Source organism: Mobula hypostoma, chromosome X1, assembly GCF_963921235.1.
Source record: "Mobula hypostoma chromosome X1, sMobHyp1.1, whole genome shotgun sequence".
NCBI lineage: Eukaryota > Metazoa > Chordata > Chondrichthyes > Myliobatiformes > Myliobatidae > Mobula > Mobula hypostoma.
The window spans coordinates 61,047,361-61,067,723 of record NC_086128.1 but is presented as its reverse complement, the minus strand read 5'-3'; the positions used below and the strand labels follow the sequence as shown (position 1 = coordinate 61,067,723).

The 20,363-nt window shown below is 42.0% G+C and overlaps 1 protein-coding gene across 2 annotated transcripts in view; it reads left to right on the top strand.

Annotated features, from left to right (window-relative positions):
- LOC134340505 (ubiquitin-conjugating enzyme E2 Z-like) overlaps positions 1-20,363 on the top strand; it is a 78,974-nt gene that overhangs the window by 6,130 nt on the left and 52,481 nt on the right. For both annotated transcript variants that reach the window (XM_063037818.1, XM_063037817.1), the window contains exons 2-3: positions 4,338-4,410; positions 19,575-19,762. In XM_063037818.1, coding sequence (XP_062893888.1) covers positions 4,338-4,410; positions 19,575-19,762 — 261 coding nt within the window. The remainder of the gene's footprint in view (positions 1-4,337; positions 4,411-19,574; positions 19,763-20,363) is intronic.

Below are 20,363 nucleotides of genomic sequence, written 5' to 3'. Positions count from 1 at the left end.
CTCCCCACTGATCTCCCTCCTGGCACTTATCCGTGTAAGCGGAACAAGTGCTACACATGCCCTTACACTTCCTCCCTTACCACCATTCAGGGCCCCAAACAGTCCTTCCAGGTGAGGCAACACTTTACCTGTGAGTCGACTGGGGTGATATACTGCGTCCGGTGCTCCCGATGTGGCCTTTTATATATTGGCGAGACCCGACGCAGACTGGGAGACCGCTTTGCTGAACATCTACGCTCTGTCCGCCAGAGAAAGCAGGATCTCCCAGTGGCCACACATTTTAATTCCACATCCCATTCCCATTCTGACATGTCTATCCACGGCCTCCTCTACTGTAAAGATGAAGCCACACTCAGGTTGGAGGAACAACACCTTATATTCCGTCTGGGTAGCCTCCAACCTGATGGCATGAACATCGACTTCTCTAACTTCCGCTAAGGCCCCACCTCCCCCTCGTACCCCATCTGTTACTTATTTTTATGCACACATTCTTTCTCTCACTTTTTTTCTCCCTCTGTCCCTCTGAATATACCTCTTGCCCATCCTCTGGGTCCCCCCCCCCACCTTGTCTTTCTTCCCGGACCTCCTGTCCCATGATCCTCTCGTATCCCCTTTTGCCTATCACCTGTCCAGCTCATGGCTCCATCCCTCCCCCTCCTGTCTTCTCCTATCATTTTGGATCTCCCCCTCCCCCTCCAACTTTCAAATCCCTTACTCACTCTTCCTTCAGTTAGTCCTGACGAAGGGTCTCGGCCTGAAACGTCGACTGCACCTCTTCCTAGAGATGCTGCCTGGCCTGCTGCGTTCAGCAGCAACTTTGATGTGTGTTGCTAAACTCTTTGGAGTTGATTTAAAGGAAAATGCTATGCCACATTTTTGTAGTGAAGCAGAAGTAATTGTTCCAGAGGCCTGAACAGCATCATATAGCAAAAATATTATCCCTTCATTGAAGTACCCATTTTGTCTGACTCACTATATAGAATTTACACTGGATTTAAAATTTCTGGATGATGTGAAGATTAAGTTTTATAGAGCTATTTATCAATTTGTAACGCTTTACAGCACCGGCTGTGAGATTTGGGTTCAATTCCCACTGCAGTCTGTAATGACTTTGTATGTTCTCTCCGTGACTGTGTGGGTTTCCTCTGGGTGCTCTGGTTTCCTCCCACATCCCAAAGATGTACCAGTTAGGTTTGGTAAGCTGTGGAGCTGCTATGTTGGCGACACTTGCGAGCTGCCCCCAGCACCTCCTTGGACTGTGTTGGATGTTGAATCAAGTGACACCTTTCACTGTATATTTCCATGTACGTGTGACAGAAAGCTAATCTTTAATATTTACTCTCCTAAAACTCTTTTTAGACATATAACTATATGCAGCGTTTTCTGTATTGCTGTAGTAGTCATACTTCAAAATACTTAGTTGTCTCAAACCAGTTTTATTATAGTAAGGATTATCTGTTCTGTACGTGTGGGCACGTGGTCAAGTGGTTAAGGCATTGGACTGGCGACCTGAAGGTCGTGAGTTTGAGCCCCAGCCAAGGCAACGTGTTGTGTCCTTGAGCAAGGTACTTAACCACACATTGCTCTGTGACGACACCAGTGCCAAGCTGTATGGGTCCTAATGCCCTTCCCTTGGACAACATCGGTGTCGTGGAGAGGGGAGACTTGCAGCATGGGCAACTGCTGGTCTTCCATACAACCTTGCCCAGGCCTGCGCCCTGGAGAGCGAAGACTTTCCAGGCACAGATCCGTGGTCTCGCAAGACTAACAGATGCCTTTATTTATTTGTCACATATACATCGAAACATAGTGAAATGCGTCGTTTGCCTCAAAGTCCAACACAGTCCGAGGATGTGCTGGGAGCAAGCCCACAAATGTCACCATGCTTCAGGCACCAAAGTGGCATGCCCATAAGTTACTAATGCTAACATGTACATCTTTGGGATGTAGGAGGAAACTAGAGCACCCAGAGGAAGCCCATGCAGTCACATGAGATAACATACAAACAAATTACAGACAGCGGCCGGAATTGAACCCCAATCTTACAACTGGTGTTGCAAAGCATTGTACCAATGGCGTTTGAGGCAGCCATGAAGGTTGTCCATCTCTCTGTCCTTGGCCATCTTCTCTATTGTGCCCCAGGTGTGGTTCAGGGTCCTCATTTCTACCTCTATTTTACGGCGTCATGTTGTCTTTGGTCTCCCATATTTCCTTCGCCCTTCGGGAGTCCAATGAAGTGCTGTCTTGATGGAGTTGGCCTCTCTTTTCATTACTTGCCCAATACATCTCTGTTTCCTCATGGTTGTGGTCATGTCCTCTTGGTGACACTGGGGGAGTAGGGTGTGTTTGGAGATTTTTCTCGGCCAGAAAATATGGAGGCTCATGGTGTGGAATGATGACAGCCCCGTGCAAGTGTGTGGACAGAACACAGCTCTGGAACAGTTTCGTCTTGGTGTGGACGCTGTGTTTAGTTGATCGCCATATGTTGCACGTTGATCTGAAGATGTTTCTAGCATTGCTGACTCTGCACTGAATGTTGTCATTGGTCTCAGCCATTGGTTTGTCATTTGATAAAAGAACCACTTTTACTGAGACCCTCTGTGTAAGAGTAAAGCATCATTGGAAAGTTGCCTATGAAATCTAGCAGGTCCAAAAATTGTAAAGTTTATTTCTGAATACAATTTCCCTACTGCCAATAGTGATTTCAGTCAAATGGCATGGGACTCTGCACAAGCTGAGGTTGTGTGTTTTCTTTTCATGACTGTTGAATTCCAAAATCTCTTCAACGTTCCCCCATCTTCAAGGGCAAATGACCATCTGCGTTTGTGAGCAGTTTGTCTATGGAAACTCGCAGCTATTCTTCGTTCTATTCTTATCTGATGTTCAGCCTTTATTATTAGCAGCTGGGGCAGTCCAGTTAGGGCTGCGATCTGCTTCATTTGGTCTGCCAGAAATACCAAATAGATGATCCATCTGGACTTCCAACGCCCACCCCTCTTCCCCCCCCAAAAAAAAATCATCCATGTATGCCATCACTGAAGACGATTCGATTCATTCCACATCATATCAACAAATGACTGGATACAGCAAAGACTATGCCACCAGGCAACATAAGACAGGAGCAGATTTAGGCCATTGAATCTGCTCCACCATTCCATCATGACTGATTTATTATCCCTCTCAAACCCACTCTTCTCCCTTCTTCCTGTCACTTTTGACACTGTTACCAAACAAGAACCTATCAACCTCTGCTTTAAATATACCCAATGACTTGGCCTCCACAGCTGTCTGTGGCAATTAATTCACTCTCTGGCTAAAGAAACTACTCTTTCAATAAGTTGTCTTGTTTGATATTTAAGAAGTAACCAGGCCCTGGGTGGTGAAGAAGAGAAGCCCAGTGCAATGTGGGCCATTGCTTAACCTCTCCCTTTGAAAAGGAAGCAGAGAAAAATTGTTTTGATTGCAGAACTGCAGCTTCGGACAGAAACCATTATTACCCCTCAGCTATCAGGCTCTTGAGCCAAAAGGGATAACTTCACTCACCCTAACACTGAACTCTACGTTGAAAGTGAGTACAGTGAAGAGCATTCTAACTGCATCACCACCTGGTATGGTGGATAGGATCGGAAAAAGCTTCAGAAAGTTGTAAACTCTGCCAGCTCCATCATGGGCACTAGCCTCCCAGCATTGAGGACTCCTTCAAAAGGCGATGCCTTCACCCAGGACTTGCCCTGTCACTGTTACCATCAGGGAGGAGGTACAGGAGCCTGAAGGCACACAGTCAACGATTCAGGAACAGCTTCTTCCCCTCTGCCATCCAATTTCTAAATGGACATTCAACCCATGAACACTACCTCACTACTTTTTCCTCCATTTTGCACGACTTAATAATAACACCATAAATTATAATAAATATAAATATATTATGTATTGCAACGTACTGCTGCCACATAACAACAAATTTCACAACATATACCGGTGATATTAAACCTGATTCTGATTTATTATTCCTTTTTGTGTTTTTTTTCTTGTATTTGCGCAATTTGTCTTTTGCATTTACTGCAAATGCCTGCAAGAAACTGAATCTCTGGGTTGTATATGGTGACGATACATACTTTGATAATAAATTAGCCATGAACTTTGTGCTTTTGGGAGAGATGGGCGGAAAAGCACCTTTAAGCATTATTAACATTTTCCTCATACATGGCAAAACTCTACATTTTCTCAGTCAAGTTCCTCTACAGTTTTAAAGACCTTAATTGCAGTGCTTGGTCAGGTTGTCATACCATTGTAATTTAACAGCGAATGTAGTTTAACACTGTCCTCCTTTGATGCAGGGATATCATGTCCATTTACAAAGAGCCACCTCCAGGGATGTTTGTGGTCCCAGACCCTCAGGATATGACTAAGGTATGACTGCAAAGTGTTTTATGTTACACGGCCTAGTACTTCATTTAGTGTCCAGTGTTAAAGCAAAATGCAAATGATGGAAAACAGAAATAAAAGCATTATTTATTTATTAAGAAATACGGCGCAGAACAGTTCCTTCTAACCCAACAGCTCACCTATTTAATGCTAGACTACTCACAGAATAATTATCCTTCTGACCTGTGCGTGTTTGGACTGGGAGGAAACCCGTGTTGTCATGGCCAAAAGGTGCAACCTCCTTGCAGATGGCGCCAGAACTGAACTGTAAACTCCGACACCCCAACGAGGCAAAGGGAAAGTTCAAGCAACACACACAAAATGCTGGTGGAACGCAGCAAGCCAGGCATCATCTATAGGAAGAAGTACAGTTGATGTTTCGAGCCAAGACCCTTCGTCAGGACTAACTGAAAGAAGAGATAATAAGAGGGGGAGGGGAGATTGGAAATGATGGGAGAAGACAGGAGGGGGAGGGATGGAGCCAAGAGCTGGAAAGTTGATTGGCAAAAGGGATACAGAGCTGGAGAAGGGGGAGGATCATGGGACGGGAGACCCAGGGAGAAAGAAAGGGGGAGGGGAGCACCAGAGGAAGATGGAGAGCAGGCAAGGAGTTATTGTGAGAGGGACAGAGAGAGAAGAAAAGGAAAAAATAATAAATAAGGGATGGGGTAGAAGGGGAGAAGGGGCATTAACAGAAGTTAGAGAAGTCAATGTTCACGCCATCAGGTTGGAGGCTACCCAGACGGAATATAAGGTATTGTTCCTCCAACCTGAGTGTGGTTTCATCTTTACAGTAGAGGAGGCCGTGGATAGACATGTCAGAATGGGAATGGGACGTGGAATTAAAATGTGTGGCCACTGGGAGATCCTGCTTTCTCTGGTGGACAGAGTGTAGGTGTTCAGCAAAACGATCTCCCAGTCTGCGTCGGGTCTCGCCAATATATAGAAGGCCACATTGGGAGCACCGGACGCAGTATATCACCCCAGCCGACTCACAGGTGAAGTGCCTTGTTTGATTTGAGACTGTGTCAGGAGTTCTAGTCTCTACCCAAAACATTGCCAATCCCACAGAGCTCCTGCAGAGGCTTGGTTCTTTCCCCGCCCACCCCACACTCTAGGTTTGAGTCATTCTATGTATATACATTTTAAACTAAGTGAAATATTAAAAGGAGGGGGTTTTTTTTCCTTCACAATGTATTACTAGAATCTAAAATGCACTGCCAGAAAGTGTGAGGCCTGGTAAGAAACATTAGCAGGAAAGCACACCAAGTGGCTAAGAGGGCAGATGAGAAATTGACCTTTATTGTAAAGTGGTTGGCTTCGAGCACCTTCGCTCTGTCTGCCACAAATGGCGGGCGTTCCCATTGGCCATCCATTTTAATTTGACTAACCATTCCCATTCTGACAAATCAGTCCATGGCCTGTACTGCTGTGATGAGGCCACTCTCAGGTTGGAAGAGCAGCACCCTGTATTCCATCTGGGTAGCCTCCAAGCTGCTGGCTCAACATCAATTTCTCTAACTTTGGGTAATTTTTTTTTCTTTTCTTCTCCCCCCCCCCCCCAATTCCATTCACCTTTCTGGTTCCCCTCTTACCACATCTCCTGACCTGCCCATCACCTCCTCCTGGTGCCCCTCCTTTTTCCACTATCATATTCATGCTTCTTCATCCTTTACCTCTTCCACCTATCACCTCACAGCTTGTCACTTCATTCCTCCCTGACCACCCACCTACCTGGTCTCATCTATCACCTTCTCAATTGTACTTCTTCTCCTCCCCCCCACCTTATTCTGGCTCCTTTCCCCCTTCCTTTCCAGTCCTAATGAAGGGTCTCAGCTCAATATCAACTGCCTGACCTGCTGAGTTCCTCCAGCATTTTGTTTCTGTTTTTTGGGTTTAGAAACAGGGAAGTTATGTTATAATTGTACAGGTTGAGGTCACACCTAGAGTACTGCTCATAGTTCTGGTCCTTTTTCCTAAGAAAGGAAGTATTAGGATTGGAAACGGTCCAAAGGAGATTCATCAGTCTAATTCCTGGAGTGAGAGCAAAGTTTCATCGAGAGACGCTGGATGTTCCTTGAAGTTGGGTGAATAGGGGCATTTTTTTTTAAACATACTGAGGTGGCAGGGTGGAGATACGTCTCTACCAAAGGAGGTGTGAGGTGTTCCTTCCCTCTGGTAGCCTGCAGATCACCCTTGGGCAAGGTGTAGCACCTTCCCACCCCCCCTCACCTCAATCAGGGTCATGTGAAGCCATGGGAGCAGGTGGTGGATGGTCGTACGAGCAGCCGGTGCAGATCACAAGTCCTGGTTATGTGACCACTTACACCAGGCAGACAATCTCTGAAGAGAATTGGTAATGACTGAGGTCACCCGTCTTGTAAAATAACTGGCCAGAAGAAGACGATGGCAAACCACTTCTGAGGAAAAAAACTTGCCAAGAACAATCATGGTCATGGAAAGACCATGATCACCCACGTTATATGACACAGGAGATAATGATTGATCCAAACAGGGCATGACAGATGTTTGCATCAAATTTCCTTTTACAATGGAAGCTACACACGTGACACATGACGTTTTGCCAGTGGATAATTATCCCAGAGCCCAAGGGGAACAATGGAAGCCCATCCCCGCACCCTAAAATCAAGGGTCGTCAGCTGCTCATAACAGACAGACGCACCTAATTCCCAACATGAGAAGCAACCACACAACTGCAAAGGTCATGAATGTGGATGTGAAATTCTGATGTAGAGATACAGCACATTGGCAGGTCCTTCTGGCCCAATGAGCCCACGCCACTCATTACACCCATGTGACCAATTAACTCACTAACCCGTGGAAGGCAAATGCAATGTTAACATTAATTTTGGGAGGACTAGAATATAAAAAAAGAGTAATGCTGAGGCTTTACAGGGCACTGGTGACACTTCACTTGGACTTTTGGGCTGTTGTGTAAGAAAGGATGTGCTGACATTGGAGAGGGTTCAAAGGAGGCTCACGAGAATGATTCCAGGAATGAAAGGGTTATCGTATGAGGAGCGATTGATAAGGAATTCAGAAGAATGAGGGGGGATCATTGAAAAATAACAGATGTTGAAAGGCCTCAACAGAGTGGATGTAGAAGAGATGTTTCCTATGTTGGGGGAACCTAGGTCCAGAGGGCACAGCCTCAGAAAAGAGGGACGTCCATTTAGACCGGAGATGAAGAATTTCTTTAGCCAGAGGGTGGTGTATCTGTGGAATCATTGCCACAGTTGGCTGTGGAGGCCAACTCTGGGTGTATTTAAAACAGGTTGCCAGATTCTTGATTAGTCAGGGTGTCAAAGGGAGAAAGCAGGAAAATGGGGCTGAGAGGGAAATAGATCAGCCATGATGAAATGGCAGAGCAGATGATGGGCAGAATGGCCTTATTCTGCTCCTGTGTCTTGTGGAATGTGGAAGGAAGCCAGAGCACCCTGAGGAAACCCACACAGTCACAGAGAACGTAAAAAACAACTTGCAGCCAGTGGCGGAATTAAACCTGGTTTACTGGTGCTGTAACAGTGCAATGCTAACCGCTATGCTACCGCGCCATCCCTTCAAGATGCTCCTTTGGAAATTGTGTGCGGACAAGGAAGACATTTAAAGTATTTAATATTTGCTTGTTCTTTTGTGTTCTTAATATGCCAGCTGCTTTACTGCATATAGTTTACTGTGGCCAGCCTGTCCACGCATGCTAGGATTGGCTATTGCCGTGCCCACAGTCGCAATCCTTGTTATAACCTGGGGTCAAGAATGAACTGAAGTACCAAAGGAGAGCTAGTAATCATTGCCCTTGACATCAAGACAGCTTTTACGCCTCTACTTAGATATTTGTGAACATGCCATATGCCAAATCCAGACGTTTGATGAACTTCTCTAATGTGTAGTGGAGAGTATATTGACTGCATCTCAGCCTGGTATGGAAACACTAATGCCCTTGAACGGAAGATCCTGCAAAAGGTAGAGGATACAGCCCAGTCCATCACGGGTAAAACCCTCCCCGCCATTGAGCACATCTACATGAAACGCTGTCACAAGAAAGCAGCACCAATCATCAGGGACCCTCACCACACAGGACATGTTCTCTTCTCGCTGCTACATCAGAAAAAAGATACAGGAGCCTCAGGACTCACATCACCAGGTTCAGGAACAATTTCTACCCCTCAATCATCAGACTCTTAATGCAAAAGAAATAACTTCACTTGTTCCATCGTTGAAATGTTCCCACAATCAATGGACTCTCTTTCAAGGACTCTTTATCTCATGTTTTTGATATTTATTGTTTATTTATTATTTCTTTCATTTTGTATTTGCAGTTTGTTGTCTTTTTCACTCTGGTTGAATGCCACAGTTGAGCAGTGTTACAATGATTCCGTTATGGTTATTATTCTATGGATTTATTGAGTATGCCCGCAAGAAAGTGAATCTCAGGGTTGTGTATGGTGACATTTGTACTATGATAATAAATTTACTTTTAATTTTTGGAGCTCTAGTACAACACTGGGTACCAAATGGAAAACATATCTCTAGGCTGGAGTATTATCTTGCCCAGAGGAAGGATATTGTGGCTTCAGAATTAGGTTTGTTATCACTGACATGTGTTTTGAAATTTGTTGGTTTGCAGCCGCAGAGCATTCAGTATACTGGAAATTACAATAAGAAATATATATTGTAACTAGACAACGCGGTGACCTGTTGGGGCACCCTTTGAGAGAAGGGTAGTGCAGTGTGATGTGACCAGAATGAACATTAAATTTTCCTGAATGCTATTGGTATCACTTTGCTTTGGAAATTGAAGAAGAAAACCTCAGTTTATTAAAGAAGAACGACGCGTAGCAAAGCAAATATAGCTCCTCCTCGTTTAACAAAGGACACTTTTGATCGCATCATTTCTGATTGATCTGCCACCCTTGTGCCTCTCGTTGTCATTCTGGAGACGTGCAGTCCTTTCATCCGCCGTCTCTTCTGCTGTTTATTCTTTATCTCTGATCTTGGAGAGGTGCATTTCTCTGCTCCTTTGTCACTTCCTCTCTCCTCCTCCTGTGCCTGTTTTTGTCATTCTGGAGACATGCAGCCCTTTCATCCCCTGTCTCTTTATTTCTTCTGTTTGTTGTTTGTCTCTGATCCTGGAGACGTGCATTTCTCAGCTCCTTTGTCTCTTCATTTCTCCTCCTCCTATGCCAGTTGTAATTTTGGAGACGTGCATGCCTTTCCTCCTCTGTCCCTTCTTCTCTTATCTTTTTTGTCCTGACTCTTTGATCCTGGAGTTGTGCAGCCCTGGCCTCATCTAATTCTTGTTCTCTCCCTCTCCTTGCCGCTTTCCGACGACGTTTGGCGTCATCTCTTGACCATAATGTCCCCCTTCTCTTTCCACATGGCATAATTAGGCTGACCTTTATTTTTTATCCTAATGCTGGATAGAAGATATGAAGCACTAACACCAAAGGATGCTGATTATTCTTGATGATGTGGTTGGCACTCTCCTAAATGGATGTGATATAGTCACCGCTGTCCTTTGACTGCAGCAAAGGGTTTTATGGGTGTCTCAAAGTACATCATTACAATAAGATTTAATTATCTCTTATTGATGGGTCTCAGTTTGATCTGTCCCAGTCCTGCACATGCTGATGGTGATTAGCAGAATGTGGCCGCTCGAAATTGAGCTGCCCTGCCCTTTCGCTCCGGTCGGTGTCGCTGCTGTGAGCAAAGTGAGTCGCTTCTGAGGCTGGCCGGTCACATGCGTCGTGGTGTCGCGTCACAGTTCCCATCATGGCTGACATCTGCTCTCGAGTGAAAGCGGGGCTGTTGATTTTGGCGAGTGAGCAATTTTATACGAATATATAACCCTGAAATTTGCCTGCAATCTGTAAGTTAGCGCATTTTAAGTCAATTGAGCCAAAAATATTGCCGCTGTAATGCACCGTTTGCGCTAATTGGAGGTCACAAACAGAGCATGAGAGTTTTAGTAGTATATAGGTGGAGTTAGTTTTCAGGGTTCAATGTCCATTCAGGAGTCTGATGGTGGCGAGGGGAAGAGGCTGTTCCTAAATCACTTCAGGTTTCTGTACTTCCTCCCTGTTGGAGTAACAAGAAGAAGGTTGTGAGAGTTCTTACTGATGGATGCTGCCTTTTTGAGGCATTGCCTTTTGAAGATGTCCTCCATGGTGGGGAGGCTAGTGCCTAGGATGAAGCTGGTAAGTTTACAACTCTGCAGCCTTTTCCAATCCTGTGCAGTAAAGTTAATCATCTTGGCCGCAAGTGTTTGTTCCTTCAGGGGTTCCTCCCACTACTGCTGTAGGTCCGATCATTTCTAGCAATGACCTTCCTTGCACTTAGTAGTGGTAGAGTTATACAAAACAGAAATGGAATTACCAAGACCCTTCTGTGCCTTGGTGATTCATGAGCTTGTTTGGACCCCCCCCCCCCCCTTAAATGCTGTCAGTGACTGCTCTGGTATTGATGACGTTCAATACTCTTCAGGAAGGAAGGCCCACATTTGCAACAAAACTTTCAGGATGAAATATCAATGCCTGAACTTAGTCCCCTCAACCTTCCAATCATGGCGACGTGAAGCTGTGGGAGCAAACGAGCGGATTATTGCAGTGTACTGCTGTCACTTAAGTTTCATGACATATGCTAGTCATATTGAACTTTATTCTGATACAGGCACATGGATATTAGAAAAAATGGAGGTCTGTAGAAACGAAGGGCTAATTCATTTTGGAGTAGATAAAAGGTCGGCACAACATCATGAACCAAAGGGCCTATATTGTGCTGTAGTGTTCTATGTTCTAGATTAATTAATCTATCAGGGTCATTTATTTATCACATGTACCTTGAAACATACAGTGAAGTGTGTGTGTGCTAACAGCTAACACAGCCTAAGGGTATGCTGAGGATAGCCTGCAGGTGTCGCCACATAAACCCACAATAAGCAACAACAGCAAAAGAAGCCCCTTACCGGCTTCCCTCCACTGACGCACACACAGAGACAGACCTCTAACCCCTGAACAGGCAGTCTCCTTGCCTCCAGCTTCCAGTGGACTCTGACTCGCAGGTATTGGGCCTTCAACTTCCCTAGGGGACTCATAGAGACTCAGACCCAGGCTTTGGCCTTTGGATCTCAACCTCCGGACTTCTGATTGACCGTTGGAATACCTTATATAGTAAAAAATTGTAATAGCCAACATCTGAATTTAAACAACTACTTGAAGGTTTTGAAAATAATTCAAAAAGGTCCCCACAATGTTTGAAAGTCTTGACGAGGTTCAGAAATTGAACAACGAATCTTCTGTAAATCTAAGCATAACATAACGTCACATAACCATTGAGCATGAGTAGGAGGGAAAACATCTTTCCATTTAAACAAAAGCGTCCTCCTAGCTATAAGAGAGCTAAAGGCCAAAATATGTAAATCAGATGTCTTCAACTTGATATCTTGTCCTGCAACAATACCAAATCATTAGGCTTAAAATTGATTTTGAAAAGTAAAGAAAAAGTTTGAAAAACTTCCTTCCAATATTTTTCAAGACTCGGACAAGTCCAAAACATATGAATTAATGAAGCTTCTCCATTATTACATCTGTCACAGTAGGGAGATATATCCGAATAAAAACGAGATAGCTTATCCTTAGTCATATGAGCTCTATTTACCACCTTAAATTGTATGAGGGAATGGCGAGCACATAACGATGAAGTATTAACTAGTTTAAAAATTTCATTCCAAGTTTCCTCAGACATTGATGTCTGTAAATCTTGTTCCCAGAGATTCTTAATTTTGTCTAAAGGAACATTCCTCATCTCCAGTAACATGCCATAAATATTAGATATTGAACCATTATGAAAAGGTGTCAAATTTAAAATTACATCCAGTAAGTTCTTATCTGAGCTTATAGGAAATGTGCATAATTGACATCTTAGAAAGTCTCTGATTTGTAAATATCTTAAAAAAAGTGAGTTTTGTGTAAGCTATACTTAGCTGACAATTGCGCAAATGAAAAAAGATTTCCCCCAAAAAACATCCCAAAAACATTTAATACCCAACCTGTCCCATTCTTTAAAAACTAAATCAGTCATGGAGGGTTTAAAAAAAAGTTAGAATAAGCGGGACTTGAAAGGGAAAATCTCAATAAACCAAAGTGTTTTCTAAATTGTATCCAGATCCTCAGTATGTTTAACTATTAAATTATAGAAAAACATAGAAGACATACAGCACAATATCAGTTAGTTTACTTACAAATAAAGGAAGTGAGGATCCCAGAAGAGAAATAATAGAAAATTTATTAACAGTTAGCTTCTAAAGAAATCCATACTGGACAGTCTACACGATTAATATAATATAGCCAAAACGTAAGATATCGTATATTAACTGCTCAGTAGTAAAACCTAAAATTAGGTAAGGCTAAACCTCCAGACTGTTCAGATTTTTGAAGATGAACTTTATTTAATCGAGGACATTTATTTTTCCATATATAAGAGGACAAAATAGAATCAAGAGAATCAAAAAAGGATTTAGGAATAAAAATGGGTAAAGCCTGAAAAAGATGTATAAATTTAGGTAGAATATTCATTTTAATAGAATTAATTCGTCCAATCAACGATATTGAAAGAGGTGACCAATTTAATGATATCCTTTTTACATGGTTCAATAAAGTAAGGATGTTTTCTTTAAACGGGTGTTTGTAATTCTTCGTGACTGTTACACCCAAATAAGTAAATTGATTCCTTACAATTTTAAAAGGGAGATTAGAATTAATTACTACCAAATTATTTAAAGGAAATAATTCATTCTTATGTAGGTTCAATTTATATCCTGAAAACTCTCTAAAACGGGAGAGTAAAGAAAGTATGCAAGGTAACGAGGTCTCAACATTAGAGATAAAAAGCAATATATCATCAGCGTAAAGCGAGATTTTGTGAGTAATACCTCTCCTTAAATTACCACAGATATCACTAGATTCTCGAAAAGCAATGGCTGGGGGTTCTAAAGCTAAATCAAGGAGCAAAGGACTCAACGGACAGCCTTGTCTAGTTCCGCGGTGAAGTTTAAATGGTTTGGAATTTTTAAAATTAGTAAGAACCCGAGCAGAAGGAGATAGATAAAGTAATTTAATCCATTGAATAAAATCTGGTCCAAAATTAAATTGTTCTAAGGTTTTAAATAAATAATTCCATTCAACCGGGTCAAAGGCCTTCTCAGCATCTAAGGATATCACACATTCCGATATCTCCTGAGAAGGAGAGTAAATAACATTTAATACACGGCATATAATAAAATGGGAATGTCGGTTTTTAATAAATCCAGTCTGATCATCAGAAATAATAGAACGTAAAATATTTTCAATCCTACGAGCCAGAACTTTAAAAAGAATTTTAGTATCAACATTGAGTAATGAAATTGGTCTACATGAAGAGCATTCAGTTGGGTCCTTGTTCTTTTTTAGGATAAGCAAAATAGAAGCTTCATAAAAAGATTGAGGCAAGCTACCCAATTTGAAAGAATCCAAAATGACTAAGTGTAACTGGTATAATTAATGAAAAAAAAGCCTTATAAAATTCTCCAGAAGATCCACCTGGACCCGGAGTCTTCCCCGAGTGTAATGAACGTATCGCCTCGGCAATTTCCTCATGAGAAATGAGGAAGAAAGATCCATCTGTTTGCAATTATCTGCAGAAGGGGCAGGGATATTTAATTGATCTAGAAAATTATTCATTACAGTACTATCTTTAGAGGAATCAGAACTATAAAGTTTAGAATAGAATTCTCTAAAAGTATCATTTATTTCAGAGTGATCAGTTGTCCTATCACCATTAGTTTTACAAATTTCTTTAATTTGTCGTTTAACTATGGAAGTTTTTAATTGGTTGGCCAATACTTTGCCTGATTTATCTCCATGAATGTAAAATTGAGTTTTATCTTTAAGAAGTTGAGTTTCAATTGGATATGTTAACAGAAGATGATATTTAGTTTTAACTTCAACGTGTCTTTTATATAAAAGAGGATCTGGAGCTATAGTAAACACGAGGAATTCTGCAGATGCTGGAAATTCAAGCAACACACATCAAAGTTGCTGGTGAACACAGCAGGCCAGGCAGCATCTCTAGGAAGAGGTACAGTCGACGAGTTTTATCTTTAAGAAGTTGAGTTTCAATTGCATATGTTAACAGAAGATCATATTTAGTTTTAATACGTCTTTTATGTAAAAGAGGATCTGGAACTATAGTAAACACGAGGAATTCTGCAGATGCTAGAAATTCAAGCAACACACATCAAAGTTGCTGGTGAATGCAGCAGGCCAGGCAGCATCTCTAGGAGGAGGTACAGTTGACGTTTCAGTTAGTCCTGACGAAGGGTCTCGGCCTGAAACGTCGACTGTACCTCTTCCTAGAGACGCTGCCTGGCCTGCTGCATTCACCAGCAACTTTGATCTGGAGCTGTAGCATATTTTTGATCTAATTGTTTCAATTGATTGGCTAATTCAGTTCTTTCTTTATTAGCTTTATTCTTAACACTTGCAGTATAAGAAATAACTTGTCCTCTAATATAGGCCTTGAAAGTATCCCATACAATAAGATTGGAAGTCTCTTCCTTTTTATTCTCTTCAAAAAACAAAATAATATGCTTCTCTAGAAATTTTAAGAATTCCTTATCAGATAACAAAGTTGTATTAAAACACCAAGATCTGTTTGCTTGAGGGAGACCAGGGAGATTTAAAGATAGAAATACAGGAGCATGGTCTGAGACAGCAATCTCTTTATATTCACAGGAACGAACTGATGAAATCATTTGACTAATGATAAAAAAAAACAATCAATCCTGGAATATGTATGATGGACATGGGGGAAAAAAATGAGTACTCTCTATCTAAAGGATGTAAAAAATGCCAAACATCAACAATACCACACTTCAATTAAAAAAAATTGAATAAACAAAGCTGATTTATTAAGAGACACTGATTTAGAAGATGATTGGTCTAAAATTGGGTCCAGCCAACAGTTAAAATCTCCTCCCATCACCAAAGAATAAAGACTCAGATCTGGTAAAAACGAAAAAAAAACTGCTCGAAGAATCCTGGATCATGTACATTTGGGGCATACACTTTGGCAAATACTATTAATTTATTATCTAGTTTTCCTGAAACTATAACAAAATATTCATTGGTATCAGACACTACTTTATGTTGGACAAAGGAAAGTGTATAATCTATAAGAATCGAAACTCCTCTAGATTTGGCCTGAAAAGAAGAATGAAAACAAACTCCCTTCCAATAGCTAAAAAAAAACATAAATTATCACATTTGTGTATGTGAGTTTCTTGTAAGAAAATAATAGGGATCTTAAATTTCCTAATGTAAGCAAAAAATCTTATTACATTTAACAGGGTAATTTAACCCTTTCACGTTAAAACTGAGTAAATTAATAGTTTGGTCCATTTTTAATATTATTTAAAGGAAGGGTTAAAATGTAAGTTAAAACCAACCCGTAAACCTTGAGAAGTGGTAACCAAGCAACAGGTTGGCTAAAAATTCAAAAACAGCTTCTAAGAAAAAAAACCATACCCCACCCACCTCCCAAAGAAAGAAGGCCGACCAATAGAAAGCCGGCATCTACAACTACGGACAAACCCCCCCAAAAAAAAAACCTGATGATCGCTCCAATTCGTTTCAAGGTTATTTATATTCCAACCTAGACAAAACAATATCCAAATAAGAAATTCAATTCTCGTACATCAAAAACACAGTATTAAAAAATACAAAAGGAAATTAGTTATAAAGGTTTACCAAAAATAAAAATGCAACTATTCATACAGAAAGACATTAAACATTAATCTTGTATCTTCATGAAAAAACAGACTAAGCATTTAACCTTCAAATTTAAAAAATCTTTGTGCTTCAGCATTCAAACGAAACCATTCGAGGGAGCCATCTTTAATGAGATTCTCAGTCAAACTGGGTAGCCAGGGGACGGCTTGAACCCTTGTTAAAAAAAAAATCCAATAAAGCTTGTTGAAACTTAACATGTTCCTACATAACCTCAAACAAATAATCTTCAAGAATCTTAATATTCCAACCTATAACCAATCATACCCCTTCGAAGGGATCCGTGAATTTAAAAATTTCTCATTTAATCTTGTGTCTTCATGTAAAGACAAATTAAACAGCTAGGCTTCGGATTTTAAAACCTTTGTGCTTCAACAGTCGAACGAATCCATTCGAAAGATCCATCTTTAAGTGTGATTCTGAGTCAGGCTGGGTAGCGAAGGGAAGGTTAAAACCTAAAAAACATGGACATAACTACTTTGAACTTAGCACGTTCCTGCATAACCTCAGGTGAATAAAGTTTGACAATTCTAGTCTTACAACTGTTATAGTCAATCATGCCTTTTTGATGAGATTCGCGAATTAACAGTTCCTTTGTTTAAAATTCATGAAAACATTATTACTGATCTTGGTCTATCTCCCTTAGGAGGTCTAAAGAGGGGAGATCTGTGAACTCAATCAATCATAGGCAAAGACATCAACATTTCTGGAAATAATTCTTGCAAAAAGTTTGCAAAAGATTCCAAAGGATGATTACCTTCGATTAATTCTTTGAGACCCAGAACCCAGTTGTTTCTTCTACTTCTGTTTTCTAGGTTGATCATCTTCTGTCTTAACTTTTCCGTTGGACTTCGATTGCTTTTCATAAAGCTTTTGCAATTCATCCACTTCTGTTTCCAGAGACGACAAAATTGCTTCATTATTTTTTATACATTTATCGTGCTCATTAAGAGTTTGTTGAATAGAATCCAATTTACCATCTATTTGTTTAAATTCAGAGCTGAATTGTTGAAACTTCTCAGAGGCTTCTTGTGTATGACTTTGCAGCAAATCCATAATAGAATCCAAAGAAGCAAGGAGATCATCCTTTTTGTTATCTCTGGCCCTCCTTGTATCCATAATGAAAGAATGTCACACTTAAAAAGAAGTTTCAAGACAGGTTGGAAATAGTAAGATAATTAGAGTTGGAGCAACAGCAGATTGCTGTTACTCCATCAGCCACCACCAGGAAAATCCTGACTGTTGGGCTTCGATCCTCAATATTGACCCCACAAAATGAATGTGGGCCCCGAACTCCACGCCTCAAAGTCCAGATTCACCGTAGGTAGGACCCTGAACGCAAGGCCTTGAACTCCGAATTCACAGACTCGCGTACCTATGGGGTTACCGGTCCTCATGCCTTCTATCCACACAGAACTCTGATCCTGGAACCCACCATTGACTTGCTTGAGGAGGGTGGAGTGCATCAGCCTTCGTCCTTGCTGGTGTGCCAGCCCTACATCCATCTATGGATGCCCTTCGGCCCACATTCAAATTGCTGGCCTTCGAATATGGAGCGCAGAGTGTAGAGATGTGTTGCTCTCCAGTGTGAGTCTAGTTATCTACCTTGTTAATTCAGTGATATTATTGTTGTGGTAGTCATCATCAAAATTCTAGGAGGTCACCATTCACCAGAACTCTAACTGGACTATTCTGAGCATGCTATGACTGTGAGAATCTTCAGTGAGTGACTTGTTTCCTGACCTCTCGAAGCGTTATTTACAAGATCCAAGCTGGAATGTGACAGAATACCTTCTACATGCCTACAAAAATACAGCTCCAAAATTTACTAAGGGCACTATGACAAACCCACCTCTGAACATTGGGTATTCATTCCTCTATCAACAGTAGATATGAAGATCTGGCTGCGATGGCACTGAGCTACAATCTCCTTTAAAGTTGCAGCTCAGATTTAGTTGTTACTTTAGGTTTTTTTAGGCTTGTAAGATGGCTTTTGAGGGGAGCAAGGATCAGGCTAGGGCTTAGGGACAGGATTGTCAGGGAATTAGACGACAGGCCACAGCGTCTAGGTTGTTTGAAGGTCGGAGGTTGGGCCAACAGACCAGTGAGGACAAGGGCTGGAGCCATCAGACATGAGGAAGAGGGCCTATGACCCCTAAGCAATGAAACCGCAAGGCTGGTGTTCAAGGCCTAGTGCTTAGGGTCCTGTCATTGGTGAGTCCGCTGCTCAAGTCCTTTAGTTCGTCTCCACTCATTTTGATGTCATCGGCGTGTCTTGGTTGGATACTGAAGATCAAAACCCAAAGGTTGGTCAGAAGTCCAGGAGTCGAGGCCCAATGGTCAGAACCTGAAGTCTGCGAATTTCTGAGAGTCTGATGGGGAAATCAAAGGCCCAGTGTTGGCACTGGATTGTGTGATGATACTAGTGGGCTCTTCCCCTCCACCCCCACCCCAAGGACATGCTTCGGTGGTGTTGGTTATTAAAGCAAATGACATATTTCACTGTACTTATGTTTCGATGTACATGTGACAAATATATCAGAATACATGTACCAAGGTTATGTTTTTTTTTTCATTTAAGAAAGTGCTCTGTGGTCCAGATGTAGGTGGCAGATGGGATCAGGCTGGCATGGAGTAGATGGGTTGACGGCTAATACTTTGATTTATGAAGTCCAATGTGCCAAAAGTTCTTTTTGCGACTCTATCTACCTGTGAGTCACTTTCAAGGAATTATGGATCTGTAATCTGAGATACCCCTGTTCTACAACACTCCTCAGTATCCTACCACTCACCACGTAAATACAGCCTTGGTTTGTCCTCGCAAAGTGCAGCACCTCACACTTGTCTGCATTAATGGTAGCGATGCGGTTCATTTCCTAATGCTGTCTGTAAGGAGTATGTACGCTCTCTCCATGACCAGGTGAGTTTCCTTCAGGTGCTCTGGTTTCCTCCCGCCGATGTACCGCTTGCTGGGTTAATTGGTCATTGAAAATTGTCCCGTGATTAGACTGGGATTAAACTGGGGGATTGCTGGGTGACGTAGCTCGAAGAGCCAGAAGGGCCTATTCTGTGCTGTGTCTCATTAAATAAATAAATTCCATGGTCCACATGAGTATCACGAGCTGTTGGTTTTTCATGACTTTAGGTTCATTGGTCACATGGGTGTAATTGGGTGTCATGAGCTCATTGGGCCAGGAGGGCCCGTTACCGTGTTGTATCGCAAAATAAAATAATAACAGTAAGCAGTGTGGAACAAGTGAATCTTAAACGTTTTCTGATCAGATTTTTATGTTCTTTTCCATCCAGATCCATGCACTAATTACAGGACCTTTCGACACACCTTACGAAGGAGGTTTTTTTCTTTTCCTCTTTCGCTGCCCTCCCGACTATCCCATCCACCCACCGAGAGTCAAACTTATGACGACTGGGAGTAACACTGTCCGCTTTAACCCAAACTTTTACAGAAATGGCAAAGTGTGCCTCAGCATACTTGGGTACGTACAAATTGTCAAATGAAAATATGGTGTTTATAAAAGTAAGTAAGCACACTTGAGATGTACCATACTAAACACGAGATTCTGCAGATGCTGGAAAGCCACAGCAACACCCTCAAAATTCTGGAGGAACTCAGCAGGTCAAGCAGCATCTATGGAAAAGAGTACAGTCAACATTTTGAGCCTAGATCCCTCACCAGGACTGGGAAGGGGGAAGATGCCAGAATAAGGTGGGGGAAGGGAAGGAGTTCAAGCTGGAAGGTGACTGTTGAAGCCAGGTGGGTGCGTGGGGGTGGGGGGCAAAGGGCTGGAGAAGGAATGTGATAGGACAAGAAAATGGACCATGGCAGAAAGGGAAGGAGGAGGAGCACTAGGAGAGATGACAGGCAGGTACAGAGAAGAGGTAAGAGGGGTGCCAGAGTGGAGAATTGAAGCAGAGGGATCGGGGAGGGGAAAATACCAGAAGTCAGAGAAATCAATGTTTAATATGCACCATACTAGTCTGGTTCATGACCAAATCCTGAACCTGAAAATTGGATGGGATTTCCCCTTTTCTCTCCAGCCAGCCCATGTTGTGTATCATGTTCAGCTGAGTGGTTTC